At 60.1% G+C, this 26,479-nt stretch overlaps 6 protein-coding genes across 11 annotated transcripts in view; 5 read left to right on the top strand and 1 right to left on the bottom strand.

Moving 5' to 3' along the window:
• The window catches only part of SIK3 (SIK family kinase 3), an 84,271-nt gene extending 81,501 nt beyond the window's left edge, over nucleotides 1–2,770 (top strand). For all 4 annotated transcript variants that reach the window (XM_080567645.1, XM_080567643.1, XM_080567644.1 and 1 more), the window contains 2 exons: nucleotides 294–461; nucleotides 841–2,770. In XM_080567645.1, the coding sequence (XP_080423771.1) occupies nucleotides 294–451 (158 nt within the window). In that variant the 3' untranslated portion in view covers nucleotides 452–461; nucleotides 841–2,770. The remainder of the gene's footprint in view (nucleotides 1–293; nucleotides 462–840) is intronic.
• Nucleotides 2,771–4,320: 1,550 nt separating this feature from the next.
• Nucleotides 4,321–6,252, top strand: APOA1 (apolipoprotein A1). The gene is made up of 4 exons (XM_080567657.1): nucleotides 4,321–4,591; nucleotides 4,845–4,900; nucleotides 5,168–5,321; nucleotides 5,409–6,252. Exons 2-4 carry the CDS (start codon nucleotides 4,858–4,860, stop codon nucleotides 6,004–6,006), a joined length of 795 nt encoding a protein of 264 aa, XP_080423783.1. The 5' UTR covers nucleotides 4,321–4,591; nucleotides 4,845–4,857; the 3' UTR covers nucleotides 6,007–6,252.
• A 572-nt stretch (nucleotides 6,253–6,824) lies between these two features.
• Nucleotides 6,825–7,693, bottom strand: APOC3 (apolipoprotein C3). Its single transcript, XM_080567656.1, has 4 exons — nucleotides 7,549–7,693; nucleotides 7,369–7,428; nucleotides 7,148–7,274; nucleotides 6,825–7,044 (listed from the first exon to the last, which is right to left on the bottom strand). The coding sequence occupies exons 2-4, from the start codon at nucleotides 7,424–7,426 to the stop codon at nucleotides 6,948–6,950; spliced, it is 282 nt and encodes a 93-aa protein (XP_080423782.1). The 5' UTR covers nucleotides 7,427–7,428; nucleotides 7,549–7,693; the 3' UTR covers nucleotides 6,825–6,947.
• Nucleotides 7,694–8,394: 701 nt separating this feature from the next.
• Nucleotides 8,395–9,995, top strand: LOC308182665 (uncharacterized protein). Its single transcript, XM_080567655.1, has 3 exons — nucleotides 8,395–8,552; nucleotides 8,706–8,832; nucleotides 8,995–9,995. Exons 1-3 carry the CDS (start codon nucleotides 8,504–8,506, stop codon nucleotides 9,920–9,922), a joined length of 1,104 nt encoding a protein of 367 aa, XP_080423781.1. The 5' UTR covers nucleotides 8,395–8,503; the 3' UTR covers nucleotides 9,923–9,995.
• A 2,090-nt stretch (nucleotides 9,996–12,085) lies between these two features.
• On the top strand, nucleotides 12,086–16,704 carry ZPR1 (ZPR1 zinc finger). The gene is made up of 14 exons (XM_080567654.1): nucleotides 12,086–12,304; nucleotides 12,388–12,549; nucleotides 12,970–13,060; nucleotides 13,227–13,297; nucleotides 13,486–13,572; nucleotides 13,658–13,780; nucleotides 13,978–14,031; nucleotides 14,132–14,198; nucleotides 14,400–14,470; nucleotides 15,037–15,126; nucleotides 15,244–15,354; nucleotides 15,638–15,724; nucleotides 15,989–16,054; nucleotides 16,398–16,704. Exons 1-14 carry the CDS (start codon nucleotides 12,167–12,169, stop codon nucleotides 16,524–16,526), a joined length of 1,347 nt encoding a protein of 448 aa, XP_080423780.1. The 5' UTR covers nucleotides 12,086–12,166; the 3' UTR covers nucleotides 16,527–16,704.
• An 87-nt stretch (nucleotides 16,705–16,791) lies between these two features.
• On the top strand, nucleotides 16,792–24,367 carry BUD13 (BUD13 homolog). 3 transcript variants are annotated; one of them, XM_080567618.1, is made up of 12 exons: nucleotides 16,792–16,968; nucleotides 17,087–17,177; nucleotides 17,620–17,704; nucleotides 17,872–17,929; nucleotides 18,713–19,470; nucleotides 19,894–20,035; nucleotides 20,129–20,222; nucleotides 20,579–20,687; nucleotides 21,184–21,322; nucleotides 21,668–21,852; nucleotides 22,236–22,317; nucleotides 22,837–24,367. In XM_080567618.1, exons 1-12 carry the CDS (start codon nucleotides 16,853–16,855, stop codon nucleotides 22,928–22,930), a joined length of 1,953 nt encoding a protein of 650 aa, XP_080423744.1. In that variant the 5' UTR covers nucleotides 16,792–16,852; the 3' UTR covers nucleotides 22,931–24,367. The 3 variants fall into 3 exon arrangements, with proteins under 3 accessions (XP_080423744.1, XP_080423743.1, XP_080423742.1); XM_080567617.1 differs by having other exon boundaries at nucleotides 18,596–19,470; XM_080567616.1 differs by having other exon boundaries at nucleotides 18,596–19,470; nucleotides 19,894–20,222.
• Nucleotides 24,368–26,479: the final 2,112 nt, after the last annotated feature.

The following is a 26,479-nucleotide window of genomic DNA, read 5'->3' as shown; positions in this document are numbered from 1 at the left end:
GAAGAATCCATGTGGTCCTGACAGCTCGCGGTCCGCTTTGCAGAGCCACCTCTGCTCCCCGTGAGCAGTGCAGCAGGGGGTCTCTCTGGCCCTGACATACTTTTGGGTACGAGCCTGTGACAGCTTGCAGAGCTCACTGCCTGCGTGCTCTTGGCCAGAGATGGTGGGGGCAGCGATCTGGGCTTCCTGCAGGAACACCAGGCAGCCTCACCTGCTGGCCTGATCCCCCCGCAGAAGCTGTGACTCTTTAGTGCTCCTAGTGCAAGCCCTGATGTTGGTCTTTGATCTTACAGAATGCGGAGAAGGTTTGGAAGGTCAAGAGCATCCCAACCTAGGTGATGGCAACCAGCATCTAAACACCTCCTGTTACCCGTCGACATGTATTACGGACGTCCTACTGAGTTACAAGCACCCGGAGGTGCCCTTTGGGATGGAGCAGGCAGGGGTGTAACGAGGAGGGAGTGAGTATCTGTGTCGTCTGTTTCTCTCCAACCACGCACCCAGGCTCGCCTGGATGGCAGACCCAAAGATGTGTTGGCCAGACTTTCACGTATGCCTCCTTCCCCGTGCCTTTGCTCTGGTGTTGGTGCAAGGCTGGAGAAGAGACCAACTCGGAGCTTCTGCGCTCTGTGGCTGTCTGCTGTCCCCTCTGCTCCTTCAGGGAAGGTGCCCTCCTCCACGCACTTGCTGTCACACATTTGTGCCACGCGTTACTGGCAGTGGCTCTGTTCTGGGCATAGCTTGTGGGTCAGGACCATGAATATGGCAAGGGGCTGTGGGAGCAGAATTGCCATCCTGTGGTATCTCCTAACGCATCTCTGCTTTTTCTCTCTGTTGCAGGTTTTATGTACAGCTTTGAAATGAAAAAGGTCCATTTTAAACCAACAGTATCTAGCAGCATTGCGCCAAATTGCCGTAGTATTTCTGACTAACTGGAATACCATGGCCCCTTTCCTCATAATCAGTTCATCCAGTGTGTTGTTCCTTTGGTTTCTTTAATTTTTGCCATATTTGCCTGTAACTCCAGCTATCACAGAAATAACCAGAGAACCCGAGTCCTACACGTCAGCAGAGGATTCACGGAGCCTGAGCACTGAGTCTGGTTTTGGAGGGCTTTTACCGGCCGGGCAGGGCCGCGGGGCTGCTCTGGCCCAGGAGCAGAGGGACCGCTGCCTCCCGGCGCATGGGGAAGGAGCAGGCGGGGATGGAAGCTGAGCGCTGCGCTGAGCCATCGCAGCCCCGGAGCGGAGCCGTCCCCAGGAGGCCGTGCTGCCCTTCCCTCCCGAATCCTTTGCACTGGGGAGGGACCCGGCGGGACCCGAGCCTGGGAGCGGGGGCAGAAGGAGGGGGCCCCGCTGCCCGGCCCTCCCCGCGGGAGCACCTACCCCTGGTGCAATACGCTTCTTGTCTCACCTTCGTCTGCTTTTGTTCTTACTTCATTTTGTCATCGTGCTAAGAGGATCACTTCTTCCCCCACCCTCCCCCTTTTTAACCTTTTATTTTCAAATCCGCATACAACTTTTTTTTTTTTTTTTTCCTCATGGCTTAATGTAGGGAAGACAGATTTTTTTTTCTTTGTTTTCTTAGCTTTTCCTCCTGATCATGTAGGAATTGTTTTTTGGTAAATGTTGTTTTATTATTATTGTTATTAATAAAAGGCAAAAGGAATTTCTGTTTGAGAGAAATTTTTAACTAGATTCTGTTCTATATGAATTGTGACTTGCACCTTTTGTTCAAAGTATTTTATTTCTTTTAATGACTTTGTAATTGTGACTGGTTTTCTCTCTCGTGCCAGTGGCGAAAGTGGTATTCTCCTTTATACAGTTCAGACATGCATAGATCTCTTCTTTGTCCTTTCCATTCTTTCCTTGACTGAGAGAAAGCAAACCCCCAGCAGCCGGGGCTCGGGGAGCACCTGGTGTCATCATTGCCTTCGGGACTTCACGAGCTACAGCTGAAATTCTTCTTATTGACACTTTGGGAATCTTTTTTTTTAAAAAAAAAAAAAAAGGAAAAATCGACCCAGCCCTCCTGAATTTGCACAGAAGGAAGTGTGAAACCAGCATGGCAGAGGTTAATTCGCTATTGCTACCAATGCCTCTTCCCACCCCCTCCCCACCCTGTCCCCAGGAAAATAATGCTAAACGGATCTGCAGCCCAGAAAACCAGAAAGGAGGAAAAACTCGGCAGCTGCCAAGCAGCATCTCCCCGGCCAGTGTTCCTGCTGGCACCCTCGAGCTGCTCGGGCTGAGTCGGGGCGTAGCTGTCCTGCTGCATTTATTTCCCCACCTGGTGAAGGGGGTCCTGTGCGGGCCGGGGGGCGCGGGGAGCCGGGCAGGGCTTGCCGGGCTTCGGCGGGAAGATGCCAGGAAACACTGAAAGCCTTTCGCTCTGTACCTTCGGTTTGTTTTCCTTTTGTTTACATGACACTGTATTTCTGGGAGAGTTGACAGCCACCCTACAGTAAGCATCCAAAAAAAGCAGGGACTCGCTTAACCGTGCCATTTCGCAGTATCACACTTTTTTTTATCATTGCTTTGTATTGTAGTAATCAATACGCGCAGTATATGTTGAATGTATATTAATATACTTTGCTATTATTTCTGTTTTTTGGAAATGTCAGAAGTATTTTTCTTCCTCATTTATGTTGGACTAAAAAAAAAAAACAAGTTTCGGTAAATCTTCAGTCCATTTTTTTGTGGGTCACTTGCAACTAGTCGATTAGTTGGACAGTGGGATCATGACAAATAAAACCATGATTATGATCTTCCCCCGCTCTCTTGTTTGCCTTGTTGCTCAACGCCGGGGGCGGAGGCGGGGACGGCCGGGGGCTCCGGGGGCGAAGGCTGGCGCGGTGGCACCGCTGTCCCCTCCCGCAGCCGGGCACGGGGCAGCCGCAGCGCCGCGTCCTCGCGGCGGGCGTGGGGCGCACGTGGCCCCGTGCAGCGCCTGGTGCTTCGGGGCTGCCTCGCTCCCGGCCTCGCCTGCGCCTTCCTGGCAGGGGCCGCAGGGGCGCCGGGGCATGGCGGAGGCGCAGCCGCAGCCTGGGTTGGAGATGTTTTCCTGAAATCCTTGGCTTATCTCCCTGCCCCCACTGCAGCGATAGGGCCTCCCGCGAAGGCGCCGAGCAGCGCTGCGCCCCGGCTGACTCATCCTGCGGATGATTCCTGCGCGGTGACGGTGACGGGGGCTTCGCTGCGGGGCCCTGCCCGGGGAGGGGGCTCCGGGAGCAGAGCTGGAGCCTGCAGCACGAACACACACCGGGCCCAGAGCTCCCAGCGGCGCTTCCCCAGCGCCCGCGGGCAGCCAGGCCCCCTCTGCAGCGCTTCCCTCCCTCGGCTGGTGCAGCCGGGTGCTGTTCACCCTGGCTTTGCCAGCAGCTGTCGTGGTGCTGGCATCGCTGCCGCTCCCTTTGCTCCCCAGTTGTGCCTCGAGGTGCCCGTCCTGATCCCCAGGCTGCCCCGGGAGCCTGCAGGGTGGGAGCACTTCAGCGGGATGCGGCGTTGGCCCCGTGTGCTGCACCCCTCTCCATCCCCTGCGTGCGGGGAAGGGCAGGGCTGGGGGTCAAAGCCACGGTGCCAGGCGCCTCCTTCCCAAGCCGGGGCAAGGCCTGGAGCAGGAGTAGACCGAAGCCGCGGGCAGGGGAGGAGAGCAGGGGGCAGCCGCCGGGATGGGGATGCGGTGCCCGGCCACTCGGCTGGGCTTGGGGCTGCAGAGCCCGTGCTGCCCCAGAGCAGGGAGCATCGCTCCTCCGCAGGCGGCTTCCCCGTGGCATTAAGCAGCCCCTCCTGGTGCTTGGTGCTCCTCCGCAGCGCTGTCTGGGGGCTGTGCCCTGCTCTGTCCCCAGGCCCCACCGGGCTCCTTCCCTCGGGCTCGGCCCTTGCACCAAGCAGGGAGCGCTCGCTCTGGCTGCCGAGCAGCTGGGCACCAAGGAGGAATTTTGGGGTGGCTGTGCCGGGGTGCTGTGTCCAGGCTGGCTGTTTGCTCGGGGCTGAGCCTTTGCCTCACTGCCCAGGTCCCTGGCGACGCTGGCGTGGGCACGCAGCAGCCCCTGGTCGCGGCTCCAGGCCCTCTGCACGGGGACATGCCGGGAACCGGGGGGATGTGAGCAGTGAGGGGCTCGGGGGCTTGGGGAAGGAAGGGGCAGGGGCCCACAACAGCGGAGGAAGAAGGGCGAGGGGTTCGGGTTCAGCAGGCCGGATCCCTGCGGGTATAAACCTTGTCCCCGGGCTCCCGGCCAATCCCTGGGGGCTGCCGAGGGGCCCTGGTGGGGCCGGAGCAGCGGGCAGGAATCTGGGTCACCCGGAGCGTAAACAGGCTCCTTGGCCAGCGCGCCGCGTCCCGCGGGGAGCTCCTGTTTGCTCGCGGCCCTGCCAAGCCGGCGCTCCTTGGCGTGCTGGCCCGCGCCCGGGCTGTGCGCACGATCCTTGAACTCTCCGCGCCACATCGCCCGCGCCGGGGAGTGATTTCTTGGGCTGCAGCGCTGGCTTATCTCCGGCGGGAGCAGCCCCTCCTGCATAAATAGCAGCCGCGGGGAAGCAGCGGGCTCACACGGGACGAGCAGCAGCAGAGCGGTGGCAGGAGAGCGCTGGTAAGAGCCCGCGCCGCCCCGGGACGGGATGCTCGCCCAGGCTGCCCCCGGCTCCGGGGCTGCTCCAGGACCCCCGGCCGGGGCACGGGACCGGCGTCCTGCCCCAGAGCGGGAGGGGGCCACGCAGGGACCGTCCCACACGCTCACCCACCGGGGGCACCCTTGGGGTGTTTGGTGCTGGGTCGGGGTGCTCGGGTCCTGGGCTGGCTCTGCTGAGGGCTCCCTTCACCCAACTGCCTTGCTCTGCCCCCAGGTTCGGCCCGAAGATGAGAGTCGTGGTGGTGACCCTCGCCCTGCTCTTCCTGACGGGTAGGTCCAAAGGGGGGCAGCGGGGACGGGGACGGGGCAGGCACTCCTCACCCCCACGGACGGGGCAGCCGAGCCCAGTGCAAGCGCTGCGGGGAGCACCCAGCTTCCCAACCGCTCTGCAAAGCCAAGCCACGGCCCCGCGCCTCCTGTGGCTCCGGGAATACCCCCGGGGTGGTGAGGGCTCAGCGGGTCCCGGGCACAGCAGCGGGGCTGGATCTGCCTGGATCTCCTGGCTGTCTGTCCTGAGCACGCCGTCTGTCCCCGCAGGCACCCAGGCCCGCTACTTCTGGCAGCACGATGAGCCCCAGGCGCCCCTGGACCGCCTCAAGGACCTGGTGGACGTGTACCTGGAGACCGTGAAGGCCAGCGGCAAGGATGCCATCGCCCAGTTCGAGGCCTCTGCCGTGGGCAAACAGCTGGAGTAAGTGGGGGGGGCTGCCCTGGGGGGGTCCTGGCGGCCGTGTCCCCGCGCCCAGCGCCGTGCCTGACCTGGCTCTGCTCTCCCCAGCCTGAAGCTGGCCGACAACCTGGACACGCTGGGCGCCGCCGCCGCCAAGCTGCGGGAGGACATGGCCCCCTACTACAAGGAGGTGCGGGAGATGTGGCTGAAGGACACCGAGAGCCTGCGCACGGAGCTGACCAAGGACCTGGAGGAGGTGAAGGAGAAGATCCGGCCCTTCCTCGACCAGTTCTCCACCAAGTGGACGGAGGAGCTGGAGCAGTACCGCCAGCGCCTGGCACCCGTGGCCCAGGAGCTGAAGGAGCTCACCAAGCAGAAGGTGGAGCTGATGCAGCAGAAGCTGACCCCGGTGGCTGAGGAGGCGCGGGACCGCCTGCGCGGCCACGTGGAGGAGCTGCGCAAGAACCTGGCGCCCTACAGCGACGAGCTGCGGCAGAAGCTGAGCCAGAAGCTGGAGGAGATCCGGGAGAAGGGCATCCCCCAGGCCGCCGAGTACCAGGCCAAGGTGGTGGAGCACCTCAGCAACTTGCGCGAGAAGATGACCCCCCTGGTGCAGGACTTCAAGGAGCGCCTCACCCCCTACGCCGAGAACCTCAAGACCCGCTTCATCTCCCTCCTGGACGAACTCCAGAAGACCGTGGCCTGAGCGGCCAGCTGGCGCGGCCAGGGACTGACCCCGTCCCGCTCCCGCAGTGCCCCCGCTGCCGCCCCCGCTCTGCCCGGGCTGCCCGGCACCCGGGGTGGCCGAGGGGACCGGCTCCGGGGGCCCTGGGCCAGGTCAGCCCCGGGGAGCCCCCCCAGGGACCTCCTCCTCGCACACCCCCTTCCCTCCCCGAACCGGAGTCTGTCTCAGCTTCGCCTCTCTTTTATCAAATAAACACGACTTAAGTTATTGGAGCTCACTCAGTCTTTGCAGTGGATGCTGGAGGGGGGCAGCCTGCAGGGGGGACGCACGGGTGCAGCGAGTGGCACCGGGCTCAGCTGCATCCCTAGGGCAGGGGGTGCTGGGGGGGCCAGGGGAAGCAGGGACAGGGAGGTGGCAGGGTGGGTGCCCGGGGCTCTCCCTGCTGCCCCCACCGACCTCTGAGCCCTGCAGGTGCCGGCCCCAGCTCTGCCCAGGGCACAGCCCCAGCTCCGCGCCTGCCGCAGCCCCGCGCGGCTCTCCCTGTGCTGAGGGCTCTGCGCTGGGCCAGCACGGGCTCTGTCACGCTGAACGCCTTGAGAAGCATCTGCTGGGGGGGGAGGCACGGCAGGGGCTGCTTTGGTGTCGGCTGAACCCCCCCAGCTTGCAGGAGAGGCCCCCATCTCCTCGCCACCCCGGACACACGTGTGCGTGTGTTGGTGCTGCGCGGTGCTCACCCGCGGCAGAGGTGCCCACCCCCAGCCCGCGCCCTTCCTCGCCCACGCTGCACACTCCTCCTCGCCACCCCGTGCCCCCAGTGACCCCCGGCACAGCCACCCATCTCGCTTCAGCTCCATTTTATTACAAGAACCGCCCCGAAGGGGACACGTCGCTCCGTGGGGGAGCCGGGGCCGGTGGCCAGGTGGGACCCGCACCCGGCCGCCCCCCGCCAGCCCGCGGCGGGGCTACACGCCCGGCGTCAGCTTCCAGAACTCGGAGAGCTGCTCCTTCAGCCGGGCCAGCTGCTGCTTCACCACGTCGGCGTTGTCCGACAGCCATTTCCTGCAAGGGGACCGGGGTCAGAGCACGGCACCGGGGGCGCACCGGTGGGCACGGGGCGCGGGGCAGGGTGCCCAGCTGGTGGGGAGGGGGCGCGCGGGGGCACCTGGCTTGCTGAGCTGCCTCTGACTCCTGCACCGTGGTGAAGACCGACTTGACCACGTCGGTGGCTTGCTTGACGTATTCCTGCACTTTCCTCACCACCGTGTCCGTGTCATCGGGCGTGTCGGCCCCTGCAAGCACAAGCCCCGTGGGAGCGGTGTGTGCGCACCCCTGCACCCCGCGCACCCCGAGCTCCGTCCTCCCCCTTCCTCCCGTCGCCCTTACGTGCTCCCACCGCCAGGACGGCCACGCAGACGAGCAGGAGCAGGACGGAGACCTTCATGGCTGGGGAGAGAGCAGAGCACGTGGCGTGGGGCGGCGGGTGTGGGACCCGTCCCCAACCCCTTTCCCCGGTGCCTGGCGCCTGTCCCGGCCCTGACGCTTGCCGGGGGCTTCCCCACTCACCTGGCCGTGCTGCACTGGGGCTCTGCTCCGCGGGGGCAGCCCCGGCCTCCCACTTTATACCCTCCCCAACAGCCGCCTCCGAGGGTGCTTGTGCAAAGGTCAGCGGCGGAGTGGCCGCGGGGAGGGGGTGCGTTCCCAGAGCCCTTTCCCGCTGCCAGGTTTGCTCTGGGTGGGTTTTTCTCCCCCCGCCCCGAGTTGAGAAATCCCCCAGCACTGGGGGCCAAGGCTGCAGGGGCTGGCTGGGGGCTGTGCATGTGCATGTGCACACACGTGTGCGTGCAGCCACGCCGGGATGAGGGTGGCCGTGGGGACAGGCCCGGGGCTGGCGTGGGCTCGCACAGCACAAGGGTGACATCCAGTGGCACCTGCTCCTGGCGTGGGGTAACGCAGGGCTGGCTCTGCTCAGGGGGCTGTGACCCTGGGGGGGCTGCTGGCAGTGCCCAGGCTGCGTCCCCAGCCCCGGGCACCCCGAGGTGCTCAGGCCGGGAGCGGCGCAGGGCCTTGGCCTTGGCTCTCTGGACCTCAGCATCGCCGGTGCCCGGCTGCTCCCTGCCCCTGCCATCCCTGTGCTGCGCCCCAGCACCGCACATCCCCGCCGGCCTCCACTCTGGCGTGCTGTCCCCTCTGCCCCAGCCTCCCCGTCCCAGGAGGGTCTCAGCCCCGGGTCCCCGTGCTCCCCCCGTCCCCTCGCTGGCCTTGCCCACACGTCCTGGCAGCGCTGGCCCCTGGCCCCCTGTCAGAGGGCTGGCAGAGCTGCGGGTGCTATCAGCGCCGCGCACACGTCAGGCGCTTCCACGTCGCAACCTTGCTAAAGTCCAAGCCCGGGGCCCGTGGCGCAGGCCTGCGTGGAAGCTGCGAGGCTGCTCGGGGAGCATAAATAGCGGGCGGCGCTGCCCGGCTCAGCAGGTCCTACAGGAGGCAGCAGCACAGGGGAGCCTCTCCTGCACCGCTCAGGATGTCTCCGAAGGCGGCCGCCCTCTTCTTGGTGCTCCTTGCCATCGCAGGTGAGGCATCACGGGGTCCTGGGCCCATGGGGGGATTGCGGGGCTGAGCACGGGGCTCTGCCCTGGGGAGGGATGGGGACCTGGTGTGACGTCCCTGGGGGGGTCTCAAGGCACGGAAGTGCCAGCTCTGACCCCGCGTCCATGCGCCTGCAGGGACGCAGGCCGATGTCAGCGCGGACCAGGTGGCCACCGTGCTCTGGAAGTACTTCAGTGAGCTGGGCAGCAATGCCAAGGAGACCGTGGACCAGCTGCAGGAAGCCGAGATCACCAAGCAGATCAAGTAAGTGCAGCGGCCGCTGCGGCACTCGGGGCTGCAGGGAAGGGGAAGGGGAAGGTGCTGGGTGCTGGGTGCTGGGTGCTGGGTGCTGGGTGCTGGGCGCTGGATCCTGGGCGCTGGACCCTGGGCGCTGGGCGCTGGGCACTGACCACCTGCTCTCCCCAGCACCCTGCTGCAGAGCAACCTGAAGAGCATGAGCTCGTACACCGAGGAGCTGCAGCGGCGCCTGGTGCCCTTCGCCACGGAGCTGCAGGCGCGGCTGGCGCAGGACTCGCAGCGGCTGAAGGAGCAGATCCGCAGGGAGCTGGCCGAGCTGCAGGCCAAGCTGGCGCCCTACGCCGACGAGGTGCACCAGCAGATCGGCACCAACATCCGCGAGCTGCAGGCCAAGCTGAGCCCCTACGCCGAGGAGCTGCGCTCGCAGGTGGACCGGGGCACCGGGGAGCTGCGGCGGGCGCTGGAGCCCTACGCCACCGAGCTGCGGGAGCGGCTGCAGGACAACGCGGGCAGCATCCAGGCCTCCCTCAGCCCCTACGCCGAGCGGCTGCAGCAGCAGATCGACAGCAGCGTGGAGAACCTGCGGGGGCAGCTGACGCCGCTGGCCGACGACCTGAAGGGGCAGGTGGCGCAGAGCGTGGAGGGGCTGCGCAAGGGGCTGAGCCCCTACGCCCAGGAGGTGCAGGACGGCCTCAACCGGCAGCTGGAGAGCCTCTCGCTGCAGATGGAGCGGGCGGCCGAGGAGCTGCGCACCCGCCTGGCCACCAACCTGGAGGAGCTGCGCTCCCAGCTCAGCCCCCTGGCGCTGGAGCTGCAGCAGGCGCTGAAGAGCGACGCCGAGGGGCTGCAGCAGCGGCTGGCCCCGCTGGCCCAGCAGCTGGAGGAGCGCGTGGGGCAGACGGTGGAGGCTTTCCAGAGGCAGGCAGCCCCCGTCGGCGAGGCCTTCAGGCAGCAGCTGGTGCAGCGGCTGGAGGAGATGCGGCAGAAGCTGGAGTCGGGCACCGCGGGGGTGGAGGACCACCTGGACCTGCTGGAGAAGGAGGTGCGGGAGAAGGTGGCCACCTTCCTCAGCACCACAGAGCAGGCAGAGAGCTGAGCCCCCCCTCCCTCCCCCAGTAGCATTCAGGGCTTCTCCGCGTGGCAGAAATAAACTGGCGCGTTGTGATGCACCCGGTGGTCTGTGTCCGTCCTTCCCCCTGCACCCTGCTGTCCCGAAACCCCCCGGGTGTTTCTTGGCCTCACCTCTGGATTTGGGCCCGGGGACAGACGTGGGGCTGGGAGGGGGCCAGGGCAGGCTGCGGGTGCTGCGCGGGGGCCAGGAACCTTTCGGCCAGGTGAGCACACCAGCCAGGGCTGGCTGCCCCCACACGGGGGCTGAGCCTGGGGCGTCACCGCACCGCGGTGCTGCAGTGTCTCTGTGGCACCTGGGCTCCCCCGGGGCTCCGGAGGGGGAGGCATAACGCCGAGCATCCCCGCTGGAGCCACTGCCATGGCAGGGGCTGGGCGCCCCGGGCCTCACCAGCAGGTTCTCTGCAGCACCAGGACCCCCTGCTCCGGTCCCATGTCCCCAGAGGGACGACCAGCCCCAAGCCCCTCCGGTACCCGGACACGATGGGGACACCTCGCAGTGGCTCCACCAGCAGAGCACCTCGGGGTGCTCGGGGTTGTTGCAGGGGCACGGGAGCAGGGGGGATGTGGGCACCGGAGGAGTCCCCTGGGGCCTCACCCCGCGTGCCGGACTTTGCCCAAGGCGCACGGAGACACCGCGGGTGCTGGCCTCCAGCCCGACCGGTGCGAGGCAGCCCCAGAGGTGCCTCTTGCAGCGGGTCTGCTCCCGCCCCTGTTTGCTGGGTTGCTTCAGAGCAAACACTCAAAGCCCGGTGTCAGCAGCTCGGGTGAGCGGCCGGGGGGGGAGCCGCCCGCAGCAGCCCCTGCCTGGCTGGCACCGGGGCTCTCCTGCCCCTCTCGGAGCAGCCGCTCTTCACGGGGACAAGAGCCGGACTGAGGACATGGACGTGTTTTTCACTGGGGGAAAATCTGTAAAAGAAATGGGCGAACCCTGCCAGGGCTGGGGTTTTGTGGTCCCCAGGTGTGGATGCTCGGGGAGCGGGTGGGCTCGGGGCTGCAGCCCGGGGGGGTTGAGGCTGGCCGGCCGGGGGTCCGGGCTGGCGCGGGGCACGGATGCGCGGGCAGGCGGCGGTCAGATGCCTGCACTCACGTCATGCCTCAGGCACGCCGGTGAACCTCCACGTTGCATTTACATGGCGTGAGGTCCAAAAGGTCTCCCACTGCCGACGCGCTATCGCTGGGCTCTTCTGCCTCCCGCGGGCGCCCGTATGAAGTGAGCCCGTGCCGGGCGCCCCGCACGGGGGACGTGGGAGGTGAGCAGCGGCCAGGTAAGGGGCAGGGAGCCGCCCGGCCCTGGGACGCCTTGTCCCCAGGAGAGCACGGCCGGCCTCGCCTCGCAGCTCCCCTGGGGACCGACGTTACCCCGGTGTGCCTGGGGAGCGCGATGCAGGACCGAAGGGACAGGAGCTGCGGCACGAGCTGACGCCTCCTTTTCTCCTTCTCCTACAGCTCCACTGCTGTGGATCACCCCGCAGATCATGAACCCGAAGGCTGCGCGTCTGCTCGCCCTCCGGGCCTCCCTGCCGGGTGGGTGCCACGGTTACCCTAGGCTGCCCGCGGCAGGGGGGCGGCCCAGAGCCAGGCAGGGGGTGAAGGAGCGGCCCCCCCCCCCGGCCGTCCCTGCTCACGCGGCTCAGGGGGTGGATTCACAGGGTGCCCTGAACCCGTCCCGTGATACCCGCGTGCCGCCCTGTCCGTGTCCGTGTCCGTGTCCCCGGGGTGTTCCGTGACTCGCCGAGCCACCGGCAGGAGCCCACAGACCCAGCGCTGCCGGGGGGCCGCCTGCCCCCGCCCAGAGCACCCCCACCCGGGCCCACGTTTGGGCGATTTTCACCCGGGCCCCACGTCCTGCTGGGGGTGGCCGTCCCCGGGCTCTGCGGGCTGCTCCGCGAACCCCTGCCTTCCTCCTCCCCCTCCTCCTCCTCCTCCTCCTCCTCGGCTCCACGCGCTCTGCGGGGGCCGCGGGGCGACGCGGACACGCGTGGGAGGAGGAGGGGCCACGAGGAGGGGGCGTGGCCACCGCCCAGTGGGCGTGGCCTCCCGGGCGCGGCCATTCATAACAGACGCGCCGCCCCGCCCGCCTTCCCCCGATTCCCTCCCCCTTCCCCACGTGGCCCCGCCCTCACGTGGCCGCCCCCCCCTCACAACGTGTCCCCGCCCTCACGTGGCGGCCCGGCGCGCAGGCGCGGTGCGGGCCGCGCCGTGCCGCAAGATGTCGGCGCTGGGCGCGGTGGAGGCCGGGGCCGGGCCGGGGGGGGCCGCGGCCGCCCTGTTCCGCCCCGTGGGCGCCGAGGACGGCGAGCAGCGGCCGGCGGAGATCGAGTCGCTGTGCATGAAGTGCCACCGCAACGTGAGGCGCCGGGGGGCGGCCGGGGGGCGGTGGTGGCGGCGGGGCCGGGAGCGGCCCCCGCACCTCACCGTGCCCCGCTGCAGGGCGTGACGCGGCTGCTGCTGACCCGGGTGCCGTTCTTCAGGGAGCTCATCGTCAGCTCCTTCTCCTGCGGGGCCTGCGGCTGGGCCGACGCCGAGATCCAGGCGGCCGGCAGCATCCAGGAGCGCGGCGTGCGCTACGCCCTGGCCGTGGCCTCCCGGCAGGTGAGCGGCGCCCCTGTCCCGCGCCGGGCCTCATCCTGCCGGGAGCGCAGCGCTGAGCCCCGGGCCGTGACGGCAGTAACGGTGGCGTGGCGCTGAGCGCGCGGCCGCGGCGGTGCGGGGCTCTCCCTGCGTGCCCTGCTGTGACGAGGGGCGTCCGCCGGCCTCGCCGGGGCTGTGAGGAGGCTGCCCCTCGGGTCGCGGGGGGCAGGGGTTGAGCTGGGCGCTGAGCGGTCCCCGAAACCCCAGCTCCAAGCGTGGCGTCCCGGCCGTGCGCCACAGCAAGCGGGGAGGCTGCTGGAGCTGGCCCGGGGCTAAGGCTGCTGCTCCGGGAGAGCTGCGTGCCCCGGCGTGCTCGGCAGGGTGTGGGAGGTGCTGGGCCTGCGCAGGGTGCTCGTGGCGATCGTGAACTGTCGCGTGCAGGACATGAACAGGGAGGTTGTGAAGACTGACTGCGCCACAACTCGGATTCCAGAGCTGGACTTTGAGATCCCTGCCTTCTCCCAGAAAGGAGGTGGGTATGGCGCCTGCGCCCCCTTTGCATGCCTCCATCACCTCCAAGGCAGTGTGAGGAGCCGGCCTCGTGTCTGTGCGTGTGGTCAGTGCGAGCTGGCAGGGCCAGCACCACTGCTGTGGTGTACTTAATGCTGCCGATGCTTCTGTTTTCTCTCCCTTTCAAGTTCTTACCACCATTGAAGGCATAATTGACAGAGCTGTTGCGGGCCTGGAGCAGGACCAGCCTGTCCGCTGGGTAAGATGCTGTGAAAGAGGAATCTCTTCAGAGATTTGGTACATGCTTACTTTGTTGCTCCCCTACCTATTGGCTCTCCACTCTGCTGATTAGAAGCGTATCAGGCTCTGGTTTGTTCTGTTGACAGCATCATCTTCAGCTCTGGGTTACCCCTGACGTCACTCTCAAATGTGTCTCTCTCTTTGCAGGCAACAGACAAAGAGGTGGCAAGTAAAATAGATGAGTTCATTGGTAAATTAAAGCAGCTAAAAGAAGTACATTCCCCTTTCACATTTGTAAGTATGTGCAGAAGGGCAGACCCGTTCTGTTGGAAGTGTGGGCTGGCTTCCTAAGGCTTTCTTTGGCTCTCTTCTGCTGTAGATCATAGATGATCCTTCAGGGAACAGCTTTGTGGAGAACCCCTATGCACCACAGAAGGATGAAGCTCTTGTGGTTACTCATTACAAGAGGACTCCCCAGCAGGCTGCCATGCTGGGGATTGAGGTAACGTGGAGGTGTTGTGCTCCCTTCATGGCCGGCTGTGCCCTCCCCATCGCTGGTGGTGTGGTGTCAGCTTTCTGCACGTGTGAGGCCACATGGCCTGGGCATGCACTCCTCTGTCCCTCGCTGCCAGGGAGACCCCAAATAAAAAGGCAGGTGCAGGTAGAAGTTAATGCTGTTTCTGGCCTCTCCTGTTGCAGGGAGAGGAGTTGGATGAGAAGCCAGCTGATTCTGCAGAGGATCTGAGGAATGAGGTGGGTGACTTTGCAATCTCATGATGACTGTGTCGAGGTGACTCTGGTACATGGGGCTGGCTGATACTCCCTGACTGCCCTTTTCGTTCCTTTGATCTAGGTACTGCAGTTCAACACCAACTGCCCCGAGTGCAACGCTCCAGCTAACACAAACATGAAGCTAGTGCGTATCCTGTGAGTGACAGCACGGGGTCAGGCTGGTGGCGTCTGCTGGGGTCTGTGCAAAGGCCAGGGTGAGGGTTGCTTTGTGTGCTGCCCTAGACCTATTCTGCTGCATCCATAAGGCATGAATAAATGATATCTAGCAGAGGGCACAGGCCACTTTGAGATTTTTCTATTGTTGAATTTTCCTTGACTGCCTGCTCCAGAAATCCCCCACTTCAAGGAAGTGATTATCATGGCCACAAACTGTGACTCCTGTGGGCACAGGACAAATGAGGTGAGCTGGTAAACTATGGAGCTCTTCTTCTTTTTGTGTGTTGGGGGGAGTTCTTCTGTGCTTTTATGGATAGATGTTTCTCAGACTCCCTGCCAGTGTTTCACACTGCTCAAAACGCAGCAGTTTGGGCAAGCCAAGCGGGGAGGCTGGGCTCACAGTCTGTTTCATGAGGTACACTGATGAAGTGCACTGCACTGAGCATAAAGCTGAAAAACTGACTTGCTTATGGGTGGGGGCCAGATCACCTGCAAGCTGTGCTGAAGCTGACGCGTACAGCGAGGTTAGGCTGGGTCTGTTCAACTTGCTGGAAGGCTCCTGAGTTCCCCAAATGAGGGGAGAGAGTTCTGTACAGAAGAGCTGTGTTTAGTGAAAGGGGGTCATCGAGCTCCAAACCTGCCTGAGTTCCCTAAGTGTAAGGGGCTGTCCCTGCGTCTGGTTCAGCCTTGGCACTGCGAGCTCAGAGCTGCCAGAGCAGCCCCTCTGAGGGCGTCATGGCCTGACTTCCATTATAAATTATGGCCTGACCAGTAAAAAAGTTGGGGCCACTGACTGCCAGGTGTTCCTAGGTGAAGTCTGGAGGAGCAATAGAACCCCAAGGCACCAGGATTACCCTTCGGATTACAGATCCTTCGGACATGACAAGAGACATCCTAAAGGTGAAGAGCCTTCTGATACCTGCCCGCCTGCTTGTTGACTGCCCCCCCTGCAGAGGGTGCCTGGTGGCCCAGCTGTGGGGTGGGCTGTCAGGACTCAGGTGGGGGTCCCTGTTACAGTCGGAGACGTGCAGCGTGGAGATTCCAGAGCTGGAGTTTGAGCTGGGAATGGGAGCGCTGGGAGGGAAATTCACCACGTTGGAAGGGCTGCTGAAGGACATCAAAGACCTGGTAAGTGGTCCTGTGCTGCTGTCTACTGGAGCTATGCCAGAAGTGTTTGTATTCCTCTGCAGAGCAGTGCACTGCTCCTCTCATGCTTCTTGTTCCCTTCCCAGCACGGTGTGTTGGTTGTGCTTGTGCTGAAGGGTCCTTCTCGACACTCAGCAGAGCTCAGTATTAATGAGAGCTCAGAGCTCTGTATTAACGTTTGGCCTGTGTCTGGTAAGGACACTGTGGGACTGGGTTTCTCCTGGGTTTCTCCTGCCCTGCGTAAGTGCTGGGTCTGCTCTTCCAGGTTGAGAGAAACCCCTTCACTCTGGGGGACAGCTCTACTCCAAGCAAAAAAGAAAAGCTGCAAGAGTTTGTTGGCAGACTGCAAGAGGTGAGTGTCCTCTTAACCCTCAAACTCCAGTGTGGTTTTGTCGTTGCAGTTAATGGAGTGTGTTTAACTGAACTCCAGGGCGAGTGCCACAGAACCTCTTTGAGCTGTTCCATGCTTGTATTCTCTGCTCTCACATGTTTGTCAAGCAGCTGCTGTTAACTAAGGAAGGTGTTAAACTCTCTGAAGTGTGCCGTGGATCTCTTGGTACCAGAAGTGCCGAAGGACTAGAAAGCCTTAATGTATTGGCATGCTCTCTTTCTGCAGATAATAGAAGGAAAGACAAAGGCTCACTTCATAATGGATGATCCAGCAGGCAACAGCTACCTTCAGGTACAGTGGTGTGCACTCAGACTTCCTGAAGCGTTCTGAACAGCTGGGGTGTATTTTTTTTTTCCTTTGTGTCTTGGCTGTCAGGGTTCCTTGGGGGCTTGTGTAACGAGGGTGTTTCTGCGGGCTCTGCCTGGGGAAGGAAGACTGCTGGTAAACTGGGGGGAGGGATGATGGCAGCGGTGTCTGTGTGTGGGATTTGGGGCTGGGAATGGGGTAGTTGTGTCTGGGGCACGGTGGACAAGCCTGAGGCTGGGTCCGGGGGTGTTGGGTTTGTCTGGGTTGGAGCTCCTCAGCCCCAGGCAGGAGGGGACGGAGGCTCAGGAGGCTTCTCTCTGCCCCGCAGAACGTGTACGCCCCGGAGGAGGACCCGGAGCTGAAGGTGGAGCGCTACGAGCGCACGTTCGAGCAGAACGAGGAGCTGGGCCTCAACGACATGAGGACCGAGGGCTACGAGGCGGCGGCGGACCGATAGCGGGACCCATAGCAGCGGGGCCAAGCCCCCTCCTTCCTCCGCTTCCTCAGCAGCAGGACTCGCTCCTTCCCGGGGGCCTGCTGGGAGCGCCGCGAGGGCCGCGTGGGGGTGGTTTTGGGGCGGTTTGGGTGGGTTTGGGTGTTCCGGGTGTTGTTCCAATAAAGCGCCTGCAGCTCCCGCCCTGCGCCCGGCTCCTCGCGGGGGGGGGGGGGGGGGGAAGAGGCCACGCCCACTCCAGTGGCCACGCCCACACGCTGTTCACACGTCACCTGGCCACGCCCCCGCGCCGCGCCGTGTCCCTCGCCGGCCGCCGTCCCCGTCCCGCGATGGCGGCGCGGGGCCTGTCGAAGGCGCAGTACCTGCAGCGCTACCTCAGCGGCCCGCCCGCCGCCCAGCCCCGCCGCCGCCGCAGGAAGAAGCCGCCGGGCGCCGCCAGGGCCGGGTGAGTGCGGGGCCGAGGCCTCCTCCCCTCCTCAGTGCCGCCCCGGGCCCGGCTCCGCGCTCCCCGCCGGGCCCGGTTCCCCCCCCCCCGCTGACGGAGGCCCCGGGCCCGCCCGCAGGATGCGGATCGTGGACGACGACGTGAGCTGGAGCAGCCTGGCCGCCGGCGGGGAGCAGGAGGAGGAGGAGGACGAGGCCGACCTGCCCGTGGTGAGCGCCCCGGGGGGGCGGCGGGCACCGGGCGGGGCCTGCGAGGGGCGGAACGGCCCCGAGGGGCGAGGGGGGGAGAGAAAGCGGGGCTGCTGGGAGTCGCAGGGTCGTTGGGGCTGGAGTCACAGCATCGTTAGGGCTGGAAGACCCCCCAGGATCATCCGGCCCAGCCGCCCGCTCCCACCGTGTCCCCGTGTCCCCAAGCACCACGTCCAGCCTCTCCTCAAACACCCCTGGGACTCAAGACAAAGGGCAGAGAAGCCTCGAGTCCAAAATCCTTGAGTCCAAGCCCTTGGGCAGCTGCTGCTGTCACCCACGAGCAGGCAGCTTACACATCCTTCTTACCCACGTAGTCGCACCTACTCGCTTCTTTTGCAGAGCGTAAGCCCGTTTCTTTTTCCTTTTATAAGTTGCGTTGTTTGCTCTGGCGTTTCATCCTTAGGTGGCAGAGTTCGTTGATGAGCGTCCCGATGAAGTAAAGCTCATGGAGGAGTTCCGAACAAATACGAAATGGAAGCTTTTAGGAGGTGAGGCTAGGCCTTCCTGTCACTTCTCCCTGAATGCTTTTGCCGTTCTAAACAATAAAACGGCAAGGTAAAATATTGCTAGCTTGCAAAAAATCTTTTAAGTGCTGAAGAGATCACAGTCTGTGGAAAACCTTACTGCTGGTAACTCACTGATGGTTTTTCTGTAGACCAGAATGAAGACTCCCAGAGTTCGGACATCTCAGTACCTGCCAAATCTACCGCAAGGTCTGTATTTCCAGCTACAAATTCTTCTCTTAGTTAATCCTTTTTTTATTTGTTTTGGTCATCCTCTGTCTCATTCTGCAGTTTCAAAGTCTGCTGCAGTGGGAGAAGTAGCATACACGGGGATACCTCTTCCGCTGTTGAATCCCCTCTGGATGGGGGAGAAAAGCTGTCAGCTGGCACGTTGTTTAGATTTTTGCAAGATATGCAAACAGCCATCCTGCAGTCCTTTGATATCAGAGAAATCTGGGTGGTGACTGGCTGTAGACCTGAAATACAGTGAGGATGGCAGCATTGCAATGTGCCTCTCCTCTGACAGCAGTTGCGGGATGTTCTGTGATCAGAGTCCAGGCTCAGACACAGCCTGGTGGGGCGTTTTGTTGTGAGAAGGTGATTTTATGAGGGCATAAAATGGGTTTTATAGTCTGAGTGTTACGGGGGTTCCTGTAGACTTTAAAGTGATACTAACAGAGTTTTCCTGTGATCTGAGTTGTCTTGGAAGGTTTCTCGGATCTGTTTTGGTAAGTCTGTGGCTCAGTCATGCAGGTTGCTGTTATTCTGTCCTCCTGGTAGCTTTATAGGTTCCATTTTGTTCGTGTTTCCGGTCTGGAGACAGCAAAGCAAAACACACAAGCTAATTCTCATTTGAAGTTTCCCTCCTCCTCCTAGGCGACAGCGCCATGACTCCCCAGACAACACACCACCAAGGCAACTGCGGCATGACTCCCCGGATCTGTCTCCTCCCAGGCGAGAGAGAAACAATTCCCCCAGCCTCTTACCTCCCAGGCAACAGCGCCACGACTCCCCCGATCTCTCCCCTCCGAGACGGAAGCGCCACGACTCCCCCGATCTCTCCCCTCCGAGACGGAAGCGCCACGACTCCCCCGATCTTTCCCCTCCGAGACGGAAGCGCCACGACTCTCCAGAGCCATCACCTCCCAAGCGACAGCGCCACGACTCCCCCGATCTCTCCCCTCCGAGACGGAAGCGCCATGACTCCCCCGATCTCTCCCCTCCGAGACGGAAGCGCCACGACTCCCCCGATCTCTCCCCTCCGAGACGGAAGCGCCACGACTCCCCCGATCTCTCCCCTCCGAGACGGAAGCGCCACGACTCCCCCGATCTCTCCCCTCCGAGACGGAAGCGCCACGACTCCCCCGATCTCTCCCCTCCGAGACGGAAGCGCCACGACTCTCCAGACCCATCAGCTCCCAACCGGCAGCGCCACGACTCCCCGGATCTCTCCCCGCCGAGACGGAAGCGCCACGACTCCCCTGATGTCTCTCCAAAGAGAGTCAGTTCAGCAACGGGAAAAAAGGGCTGCAAAACAACAGAAAAGTCACTGTCAGGGGGGATGCAAGGAGGAGAGCAACCTCATCTCCGGCATGGCTTCTCTGACAAGTCCTCGTCACGTCAGAAGCGGCAGGCTACTCCAGATCTGTCCCCTCCACGGAAGAAGAGAGACGATTCTGACCCAGATTCATCGCCACGTTGGCAAAAGAGGTCTGGGTCACCTAGTCAGAAAAAGCCGAGTAGAACAAAAGGTGAGTCTGCAAGAGTGCTTGTTCTGTCTCTGCTGATCGTTGCTGGCTGCCCCGTCTGTGGTGGTGTTTGCATGCTTCTGAGGGTGAGCAGTGTGGAGTTAGTAGTCCGTAAGCAGGGAACGGTAGTGGGCAGTTTGCCGCTTCTGCTGGTTAAACCAGTGCTTGTAATCCTACTTGTTATTAGCTTGAGCAGAGTTAACCTACAGGTTAGCTGGGTGAGGCTTAAAGACTTGTCTGAAAGGAAAACTTACACCTTGTCTCCAAGCAATGCATGTTCAAAGGAATAGAATTTAAAGACTGATGCCGCGTGTTTGTCTTTTCCCTGCAGCTTGTCACCTCTTAAGGTATTGATTTTTCCGTGAGTTACCTCGCGCATCTCCACGTTTAGACCTCCCGTGATTCTGGTATGTGTTTGCGTTACAGGTGCTTCCCCAGACACGAAAAAGCCTAGGCACGTGCCCTCGCCTCAGAGGTGGCTGAGGCATGACTCCGATTCGCCGCCTCCGCGGAGGGCCACCCGGAACGCCTCCGATGCAGACCTTTCTCCCCAACGCAAGGATCGCAGGTTAGGCCTGTTCCGTAGTGATTCCCCTAAGCAGGGTCCTCTTCAACAGAGTCAGAGCAACTCTTCCGACTCTGATTTCTCTCTTCTGCGAAGGACTCTGCCCACTGGGAAGGATCAGCAGAGCTCGAGGAGTCCCACTGATCTCTCGCCTCATCACCACCGTGACTCCAAGGGATCTCCCAAGAAGGTAGGGGTTTTGTCTTTCCATCTGAGCTCTAGATGAGTTCCTTCTGATAGAAAACTTCAAAAGTCCAATGGCTTACGGACTGTAGAGCAGAAATACACCTCATCCATGCAGCTGTGCTGGACTGTCAACTTGTTATGAGATGAGGCGTGAGGTAGGCATAAGGGGACTCTGTCTCAGTCCGCTGTTTTTTTTTGGAGGGCTGTGGAAGCTGTTCCCAGGGCTGGCAGCAGAGTGGCTTTGTAACGTGGCTGTCCTTCCTGATACTTCTCTTGACTTTGGGCCATCCCCTCATTATGCCTCTGGGTTACTGGACAGCTCTCAGCTAGCAGCAAGTGTGATTCTTGTTTGATTCACAGGCAAACATGATGATGTCTGGGGTCAAAGCTGGCTTGGTGTCAGCTGATGTGCTGCGGAGGGAGCAGCAAGAGCTCAAGAAGCGTGAGAGAAGTAACAAGCGCTTGGAAGGTAGGGGTCTAAAACCACTGACGAGCACCAGCTTGCTTTATTTTTCTCTGCTTTCTGCTGGTTCTTAATGCTGTGTCAGGCCCTGTCCTGAGTGCTGGTTGGTGATGGAGAGCAACTCTGTGGAGCAGCATCTAGACGTGCTGATGGATTCCTGGGGGTAGGGTCAGTGGGCCTCTTGGAAAAAAAAACACTTATAAATGGTGATTTCAAAGCAATGCTAGTGAAATAGTTGGGGAGGTGAGAGGCTTTTATGCTGCAAGTCCTAATCTGAAGAAGTGAACTGGTGTTCAAAGAGCTCGTGGTATGAGTGTGGCTGTGTGGGGCAGCAGCTAAAAGGAAAGGCTGTGATCTTCCCTGTTATCAGTGGGTAACCTCTTTCAATGGCTAGAGCACGTAAAAGGAAAATATGCTGAGATGAGTTACAGTTAGTCACTGAATTATCTGGAGACTGCGAAATATTCCAAAATGAGTGATTTAGGGCATCTGTCACCCTCAGAGGAATCCCGGCACACTGAAACCGTCTTCCGAGACAAGTCAGGCCGCAAGAGGGACCTTGCGCAGGAACGACTTGAGCAGAAGCAGAAAGATGAAGCCAAGTCCGAGAGAGATGAACAATATGCCAGATGGGGAAAAGGGTAAGGGTCTTTCTAGATCTGTGGTCGCTGGGTCTTGCATCACAACTCCACTCCCTGCTTTTTCATCCAGTTCTGGTACCAGCAAAGGTACCGCTTATAGCGGTGGTTTTTGTGGCATGTCATTTCACAGGGTCAGGGACTGAAGGTTAGTAATGTTTTGAGTTCGAGCCTGGGACCAGGGTACAACATACTCCAACGTGCCTTAGAGACCCCCTGAATTATCCTGTCCGTTGCTGCATGTGCATTGGGAATGCTGCGCACAGCGGAAGTTCAGGATTGTGATTGCAAGTCACAGTAAAGGATTCTGTGGTTTTGGGATAAAGCTTTGTTTGTGTTCATTTTCAGGCTAGCACAGGGGAGGCAACAGCAGCAGAATGTGGAAGATGCAATAAAAGAGATGCAGAAGCCACTGGCCCGTTATATTGACGATCAGGATCTGGATCGAATGCTGCGAGAACAGGAGAGAGAAGGAGACCCCATGGCTGACTTCATCAAAAAAAGGAAGGCCAAGGAGAACAAAGAAAAGAAAGGTATGGGTATTAAGCTACGCTGGTGTAGGTTTTAAGGCCCAAGGAGCGTAGAAGTGCAGCTGCTGTTTAATTAATAGCATAACATTGCTTCATGGCAGCTTAGTCCTTGTCTGGAGTTAGTGACACAGCAGTATTTGCTATTAGTGGCTTGTTACTAGTAACTGTTACTGTTATTTGTTACCGTAGAGAGTGTATCCAGTGACTTAGGCAGTCAGCACACTGCAGTTTGATTAAGGGAGTGTTGGGAGTTTCCACTGTGAGCTCCAGCTGGCTCTTGGGCAGTCTGTGTGTTAGGTCTGTGTAGATATATATACTTTTAGGGTGATGTGATCACAAGATTGCGCTGTAGTAGTAAATGGTTGTATTGCTCTTTCTGTCTCTAGAAAAACCTAGGTACAATGGACCAGCACCTCCACTCAACAGATTTAACATATGGCCGGGGCATCGCTGGGATGGCGTGGACAGGTACATAAATGTTCCTGAGACATTGATATCGTAGAATAACAGTAAAACTAAAAGAGCTTTTACTTCAAAGAGCTTACAGTGAATGAGATCTAGCATATTCAGCCTTTACATTGCCAACAATTATGAACGGGTGGTAAATACATCCTTGCCTGGGACAGAAAGGAGCAAGGCTCTAATCCGGTCAGGTCCTTCAAGGCCTGTAGTGGCTCTGACGAGGCACCAGGGGAGCATGCTGTGCTGTGTGTTGGCACAGCGTTGCATCTGTTGGCTGATAGCAACGGTGCAAATAGCTTCTGTGACGTGAACACGGGGCAGGAGGCAGAGAGACCCCCTCAGCCTCAGGATGTAGTCGCTGAAGTCTCATCAAAGGCACTAGCTGCTGTTAACCACAGATCAAGGTGGAAGCTCAGCTGGAGACGGCAAAGCAAAAGTAGTGAAAAACTTGTGATGTCTCTTAAAAAAAAAAGTGTTGTTGCTTTAGAAAATCTCCTGTACTGCAGTCTTGGTATCGCTTTGTAGGTCCAATGGATTTGAGCAGCAGCGCTTTGCCAGGATAGCCAACAAGAAGGCGGTTCAGGAGCTTGCGTACAAGTGGAGCGTTGAGGACATGTAGGCAGAAGAAAACCATGCAGAACAGCACGCCTGGACCGGAGGACCACCTTCTGCCGCTGCCGGGGCCCTAAGTAGTGGCTCCGTCTGCCTGGACCAAGCGCTGCCCTCAGCGTATCCCAGTGGGCTGTCTGCCAAGAGGCAAGGCTGCATTTAGAGGAGAGCTGCTGAAAGAGGATTTCCTGCCAGCCAGCGTGGACTAGTGTGGAGAGCTGCAGCGGTGCTACGTGGGGTGCTGCAGTGGCCGAGTGTGCTGGGGAGGTGCAGTGGCTGCTGCCTGCTGCTGCTCTCTGGCGCTCCCTCGTGTGGTGCTGCAGACATAGACTCCTGGCCCATGTATTCCTCGTCTAACAAGCTGTAGAAGCTATGCTAAATTGTTTTACGCCAAATGCTTTGTCCTCTGAAGGTGGTTTACAGATCTTCAGGTGTCTTAAATCTCAGGGTTTTTCATGGTGAAAGTATGCTGAGAACTTGGTCGCTGGAGAGTTAACCTCATCCAGTAGGTCGGTCTGTTCCAGTTGTGGTTGAGTTCTTCCAGAGAGCATCTGTGCCCTAACACTCAGTACTGTGAGCTGATTTGCCTCTGGGCTCCTGTCAGATCTGCCCCCATGTCCTTGCTAGTGAGCCCAGAGGGCTTCTCTTCCGTTTTGTGCAGCTATTGTGCCCTCTAGTTCACGGAGTCATCGGCTTGCAGTGAAATAAGTAAAGCAGAGCTGCTCCTTGTCCTGCTGGAGTTGTGCCAGGCGGGTTGGTCTGTGGCAGGAAGCTGCTTGCTGTGTATCTATCGCTCTGGTTCTACCCTGGAAGAGGCTGAAAGAACAACACGCGGTGTTATACTTGAAGGCAAAATCTTCAGAAGCTCCAGCAGCTCCTTGGGGGTCGATTTCTTGTGGAAATAAACATGCAGAGGCTGCTTCAACTGTTTCCCCTGACCACTATTTGCTTCAGAGTAGCTAATGGTCGTGGATTAGTCCCCACAGATGTTTCTCCGGACAGTGCTGCTTGGCACTTCCTCACCACTGCTGCCTGGGGGCTCGCTCCAGCGCGGGACGTAACCCCTCTCTTGTGATCAGATTTGTCGGGCTTGGAGCTGGAGGCCAGGCAGAGTGTTTCACTCAAACCCTGCTTGCGAGAAAGCACTTCTGGAAATAAATACAGTTGTTCTTGTTTGCGTCCCAGAGAGCATGTATTAACTGCAGCCAGCAGTTTCCATGGAGATGCCTTGTCTTCAATAGTGATCAGGGGCCAGTCATCAGCATTGCTCTTTGCAGCGATCCGCGAGCAGTAGGAGGGCTGTGGGTGAGAATATAATGACAAAGTTTTCTCTGGAGTGTGTGAGCCTTGAGACTTTCTTCCCTGTTTTTCATTCCCTGTTATGTTTCTAGCCATCCTGAAATCTGTATGTACACTTGTAAATAACAGCTTTCTTTTTTTTACTTGATTTGCGTGTGCTGTTTTTTTTTCCAAGGCAAGGATGAGGCGGGTAAATAATTGTCAGCCTGCTGGTGAACGGATTGGATGTAATTTCCTCTGCTGCCATCACAGTCCGTGGTTTGCTTGGCCAAACAAATTGTGCTTTGCTAACGTCTTTTTCTGAGTCTGTTGGTAACTATCCAGCTAAAAGCGGGAACTTGCTGGACCGTAGCTGCGCTGACAGCCCCGCTGGTATTTATGGGGTAGTCGGAAAAGCCTCGCTGCTGGGCACAGGTACCCTCCATCTCTGCTTGCAAGTACATAAACCACGGACTTCTATCCACAGCCAGCGACTGGGGTCAGGAGAGGAATGGAGAATGAGGCGCCATTTGTAGATCCTGTGGGAGTGAGTTGTGGTTTCTACTTTAATAGCTAAACCGAGGGAAACAGCCCTGAGCAGGGCTCATTTTTTGCGGACACAAAGGCGGTGTGAAGGAACGCTGGGCTTGTGTGGGCCCTGCTGTAGCCTCTCAGGCAGGAAGGTAGTTTGGGAGTGCGAGGCAGTAGTGGGAAGCGGCAGTAATGGTTCAGTGCTGCAGAGCTGCTCGCTGCAGCATATTGAAAACCCGCTCTTCAGTCACGCGCAGGTTCTGCGTGTACTTCTCCCTTCACCACCAAGGTCCTGGTTTATTCCTGTAACCAGGAGGAGCTGCAGCCTTGAAGGACAGAGTTACTTTTAACACACTCATTTTTGATCTCACTTAAGAGTGCTTCTGGAGATGTATTTTCTTGTGTTATTTTTTTCTTACTTTTGTTAATGTTGAATTACTGAATTCACCTTAGAATTGTTGCTGTGTTTAGATGCTTGTACTTTGTTGTCCACCCCGCCTGGGTGGAAGCATGCTGCTTTCTTACAGAGGAGCAGGAGACCGCAGCTGGCTAGCTAGCATGAAAGTAGGGAACATAAGTTGCTGTTTAGGAAGGCAGAGCCATCGTGGCACTGGTACTAAGCACGGTGCTTTTTTAGCACCTGCAAACAGCATAAACTTCTGCTCCTGCAACTTACTTTGAAGGCTCCAGTCTTAAAATTTTAAATGGAGGTACGTGTTTATTCCTACCATAGGGACCTTAGAGCAGAGCTCACTACGGTACTGGATTTATATAATACATCTATTACAATTTTATTACCAGATACTTCCTTGCCAAGATATATCTGTGCGAAGTAACAGAGTATAGGAGAGCTTAGATGATGCAATTTAACCATTAAAATGAATCCTTTTATATCGTTGCCTGGATGCAAATTGGCAAGTGCGGTGATGGCTGATGTGGATGCAGCTGGCCTAATAACCCAGGGGATCCGAAATGGCCCTTCAGCGTGAGAAGGGACAGCAGAGCCGCCTCTCCCCGTCTGCTGAGCGGCCTGGGAGCGCCGCTGGACTGAAAAAGCCTCGAGTCGTGCTGGTGCCTTGCCAAGGGCCTGCCGATACACTGCTGCTGCAGCTCCCTGGGGCTGTGCCCGCTGGAGAAACCAGGTCTGGGGCTCTCCTGCTCCGCTCGTGCCATCCTCACCTCCCCAGGGTAGGTGCGTGCTGCGTGGCGCAGGCCTGGCCTGCAAACGTGAGCTGGTGGAGGGAGCACGAGCGCTGTGATCCACGCGGGGCCCCTTCTGCTGGCACCTGCTGCAAGCGGGAGTTGCTGGGGAGCCCGGACCTGCTGCGGAGCATCCTGGCCAGCAGCGTCCCGCTGTGCTGGGCTCCGTTAGGAGGATGGGAGGACAGTGGGAAGTGGCTCCAAGGGAGTTTTGAGATTTGACAGTAGGTGTGAATGCTTTTCCCTGTAGCTCTGAGCTGAAGGGCCGGCCGGCAGCCACCCTTTGGAAGCAGAGCAGAGCTCTCATAGCTCTTGTGAAAGCTGCAGGCCCTGGCCTGGGAGGCTCGTGTCAGGTCAGCCCTTGGCTTATCGCTCGGTGAAGACCGGGATATGAAGGAGCGGAAACGGCAGTGTCGCTGTCAGGATGGCGTTGAGCACACATTTTGCTTCGACAGCAAGAGGAGGAAAGCTGAAGGCTCCCGCACCCGGGGAGGCAGCAGGAGGGGGGTGAGGACGGGCCCTGCCAGCCGGCAGAGGGTGCTGCCAGCCT

The sequence above is a fragment of the Anser brachyrhynchus genome (genome assembly GCF_964034855.1).
Source record: "Anser brachyrhynchus genome assembly, chromosome: 25".
In the NCBI taxonomy this organism is placed as follows: Eukaryota; Metazoa; Chordata; class Aves; order Anseriformes; family Anatidae; genus Anser; species Anser brachyrhynchus.
This window is presented reverse-complemented; position numbering and strand designations above follow the sequence as displayed.

Excerpts from the sequence above, each read along its gene's own strand:
- APOA1 (XM_080567657.1), top strand. The coding sequence starts at position 4,858 with ATGAGAGTCGTGGTGGTGACCCTCGCCCTGCTCTTCCTGACGG. Across the intron at positions 4,901-5,167 it reads CGCCCTGCTCTTCCTGACGG|GCACCCAGGCCCGCTACTTC; the intron begins GTAGGTCCAAAG and ends CTGTCCCCGCAG. Across the intron at positions 5,322-5,408 it reads GCCGTGGGCAAACAGCTGGA|CCTGAAGCTGGCCGACAACC; the intron begins GTAAGTGGGGGG and ends TGCTCTCCCCAG.
- APOC3 (XM_080567656.1), bottom strand. The coding sequence starts at position 7,426 with ATGAAGGTCTCCGTCCTGCTCCTGCTCGTCTGCGTGGCCGTCCTGGCG. Across the intron at positions 7,275-7,368 it reads CGTCCTGGCGGTGGGAGCAC|GGGCCGACACGCCCGATGAC; the intron begins GTAAGGGCGACG and ends TTGTGCTTGCAG. Across the intron at positions 7,045-7,147 it reads GAGGCAGCTCAGCAAGCCAG|GAAATGGCTGTCGGACAACG; the intron begins GTGCCCCCGCGC and ends GTCCCCTTGCAG.
- LOC308182665 (XM_080567655.1), top strand. The coding sequence starts at position 8,504 with ATGTCTCCGAAGGCGGCCGCCCTCTTCTTGGTGCTCCTTGCCATCGCA. Across the intron at positions 8,553-8,705 it reads GGTGCTCCTTGCCATCGCAG|GGACGCAGGCCGATGTCAGC; the intron begins GTGAGGCATCAC and ends ATGCGCCTGCAG. Across the intron at positions 8,833-8,994 it reads GAGATCACCAAGCAGATCAA|CACCCTGCTGCAGAGCAACC; the intron begins GTAAGTGCAGCG and ends TGCTCTCCCCAG.
- ZPR1 (XM_080567654.1), top strand. The coding sequence starts at position 12,167 with ATGTCGGCGCTGGGCGCGGTGGAGGCCGGGGCCGGGCCGGGGGGGGCC. Across the intron at positions 13,298-13,485 it reads AGGACCAGCCTGTCCGCTGG|GCAACAGACAAAGAGGTGGC; the intron begins GTAAGATGCTGT and ends CTCTCTTTGCAG. Across the intron at positions 13,573-13,657 it reads TACATTCCCCTTTCACATTT|ATCATAGATGATCCTTCAGG; the intron begins GTAAGTATGTGC and ends CTTCTGCTGTAG.
- BUD13 (XM_080567616.1), top strand. The coding sequence starts at position 16,853 with ATGGCGGCGCGGGGCCTGTCGAAGGCGCAGTACCTGCAGCGCTACCTC. Across the intron at positions 16,969-17,086 it reads CCGGGCGCCGCCAGGGCCGG|GATGCGGATCGTGGACGACG; the intron begins GTGAGTGCGGGG and ends GCCCGCCCGCAG. Across the intron at positions 22,318-22,836 it reads CGCTGGGATGGCGTGGACAG|GTCCAATGGATTTGAGCAGC; the intron begins GTACATAAATGT and ends ATCGCTTTGTAG.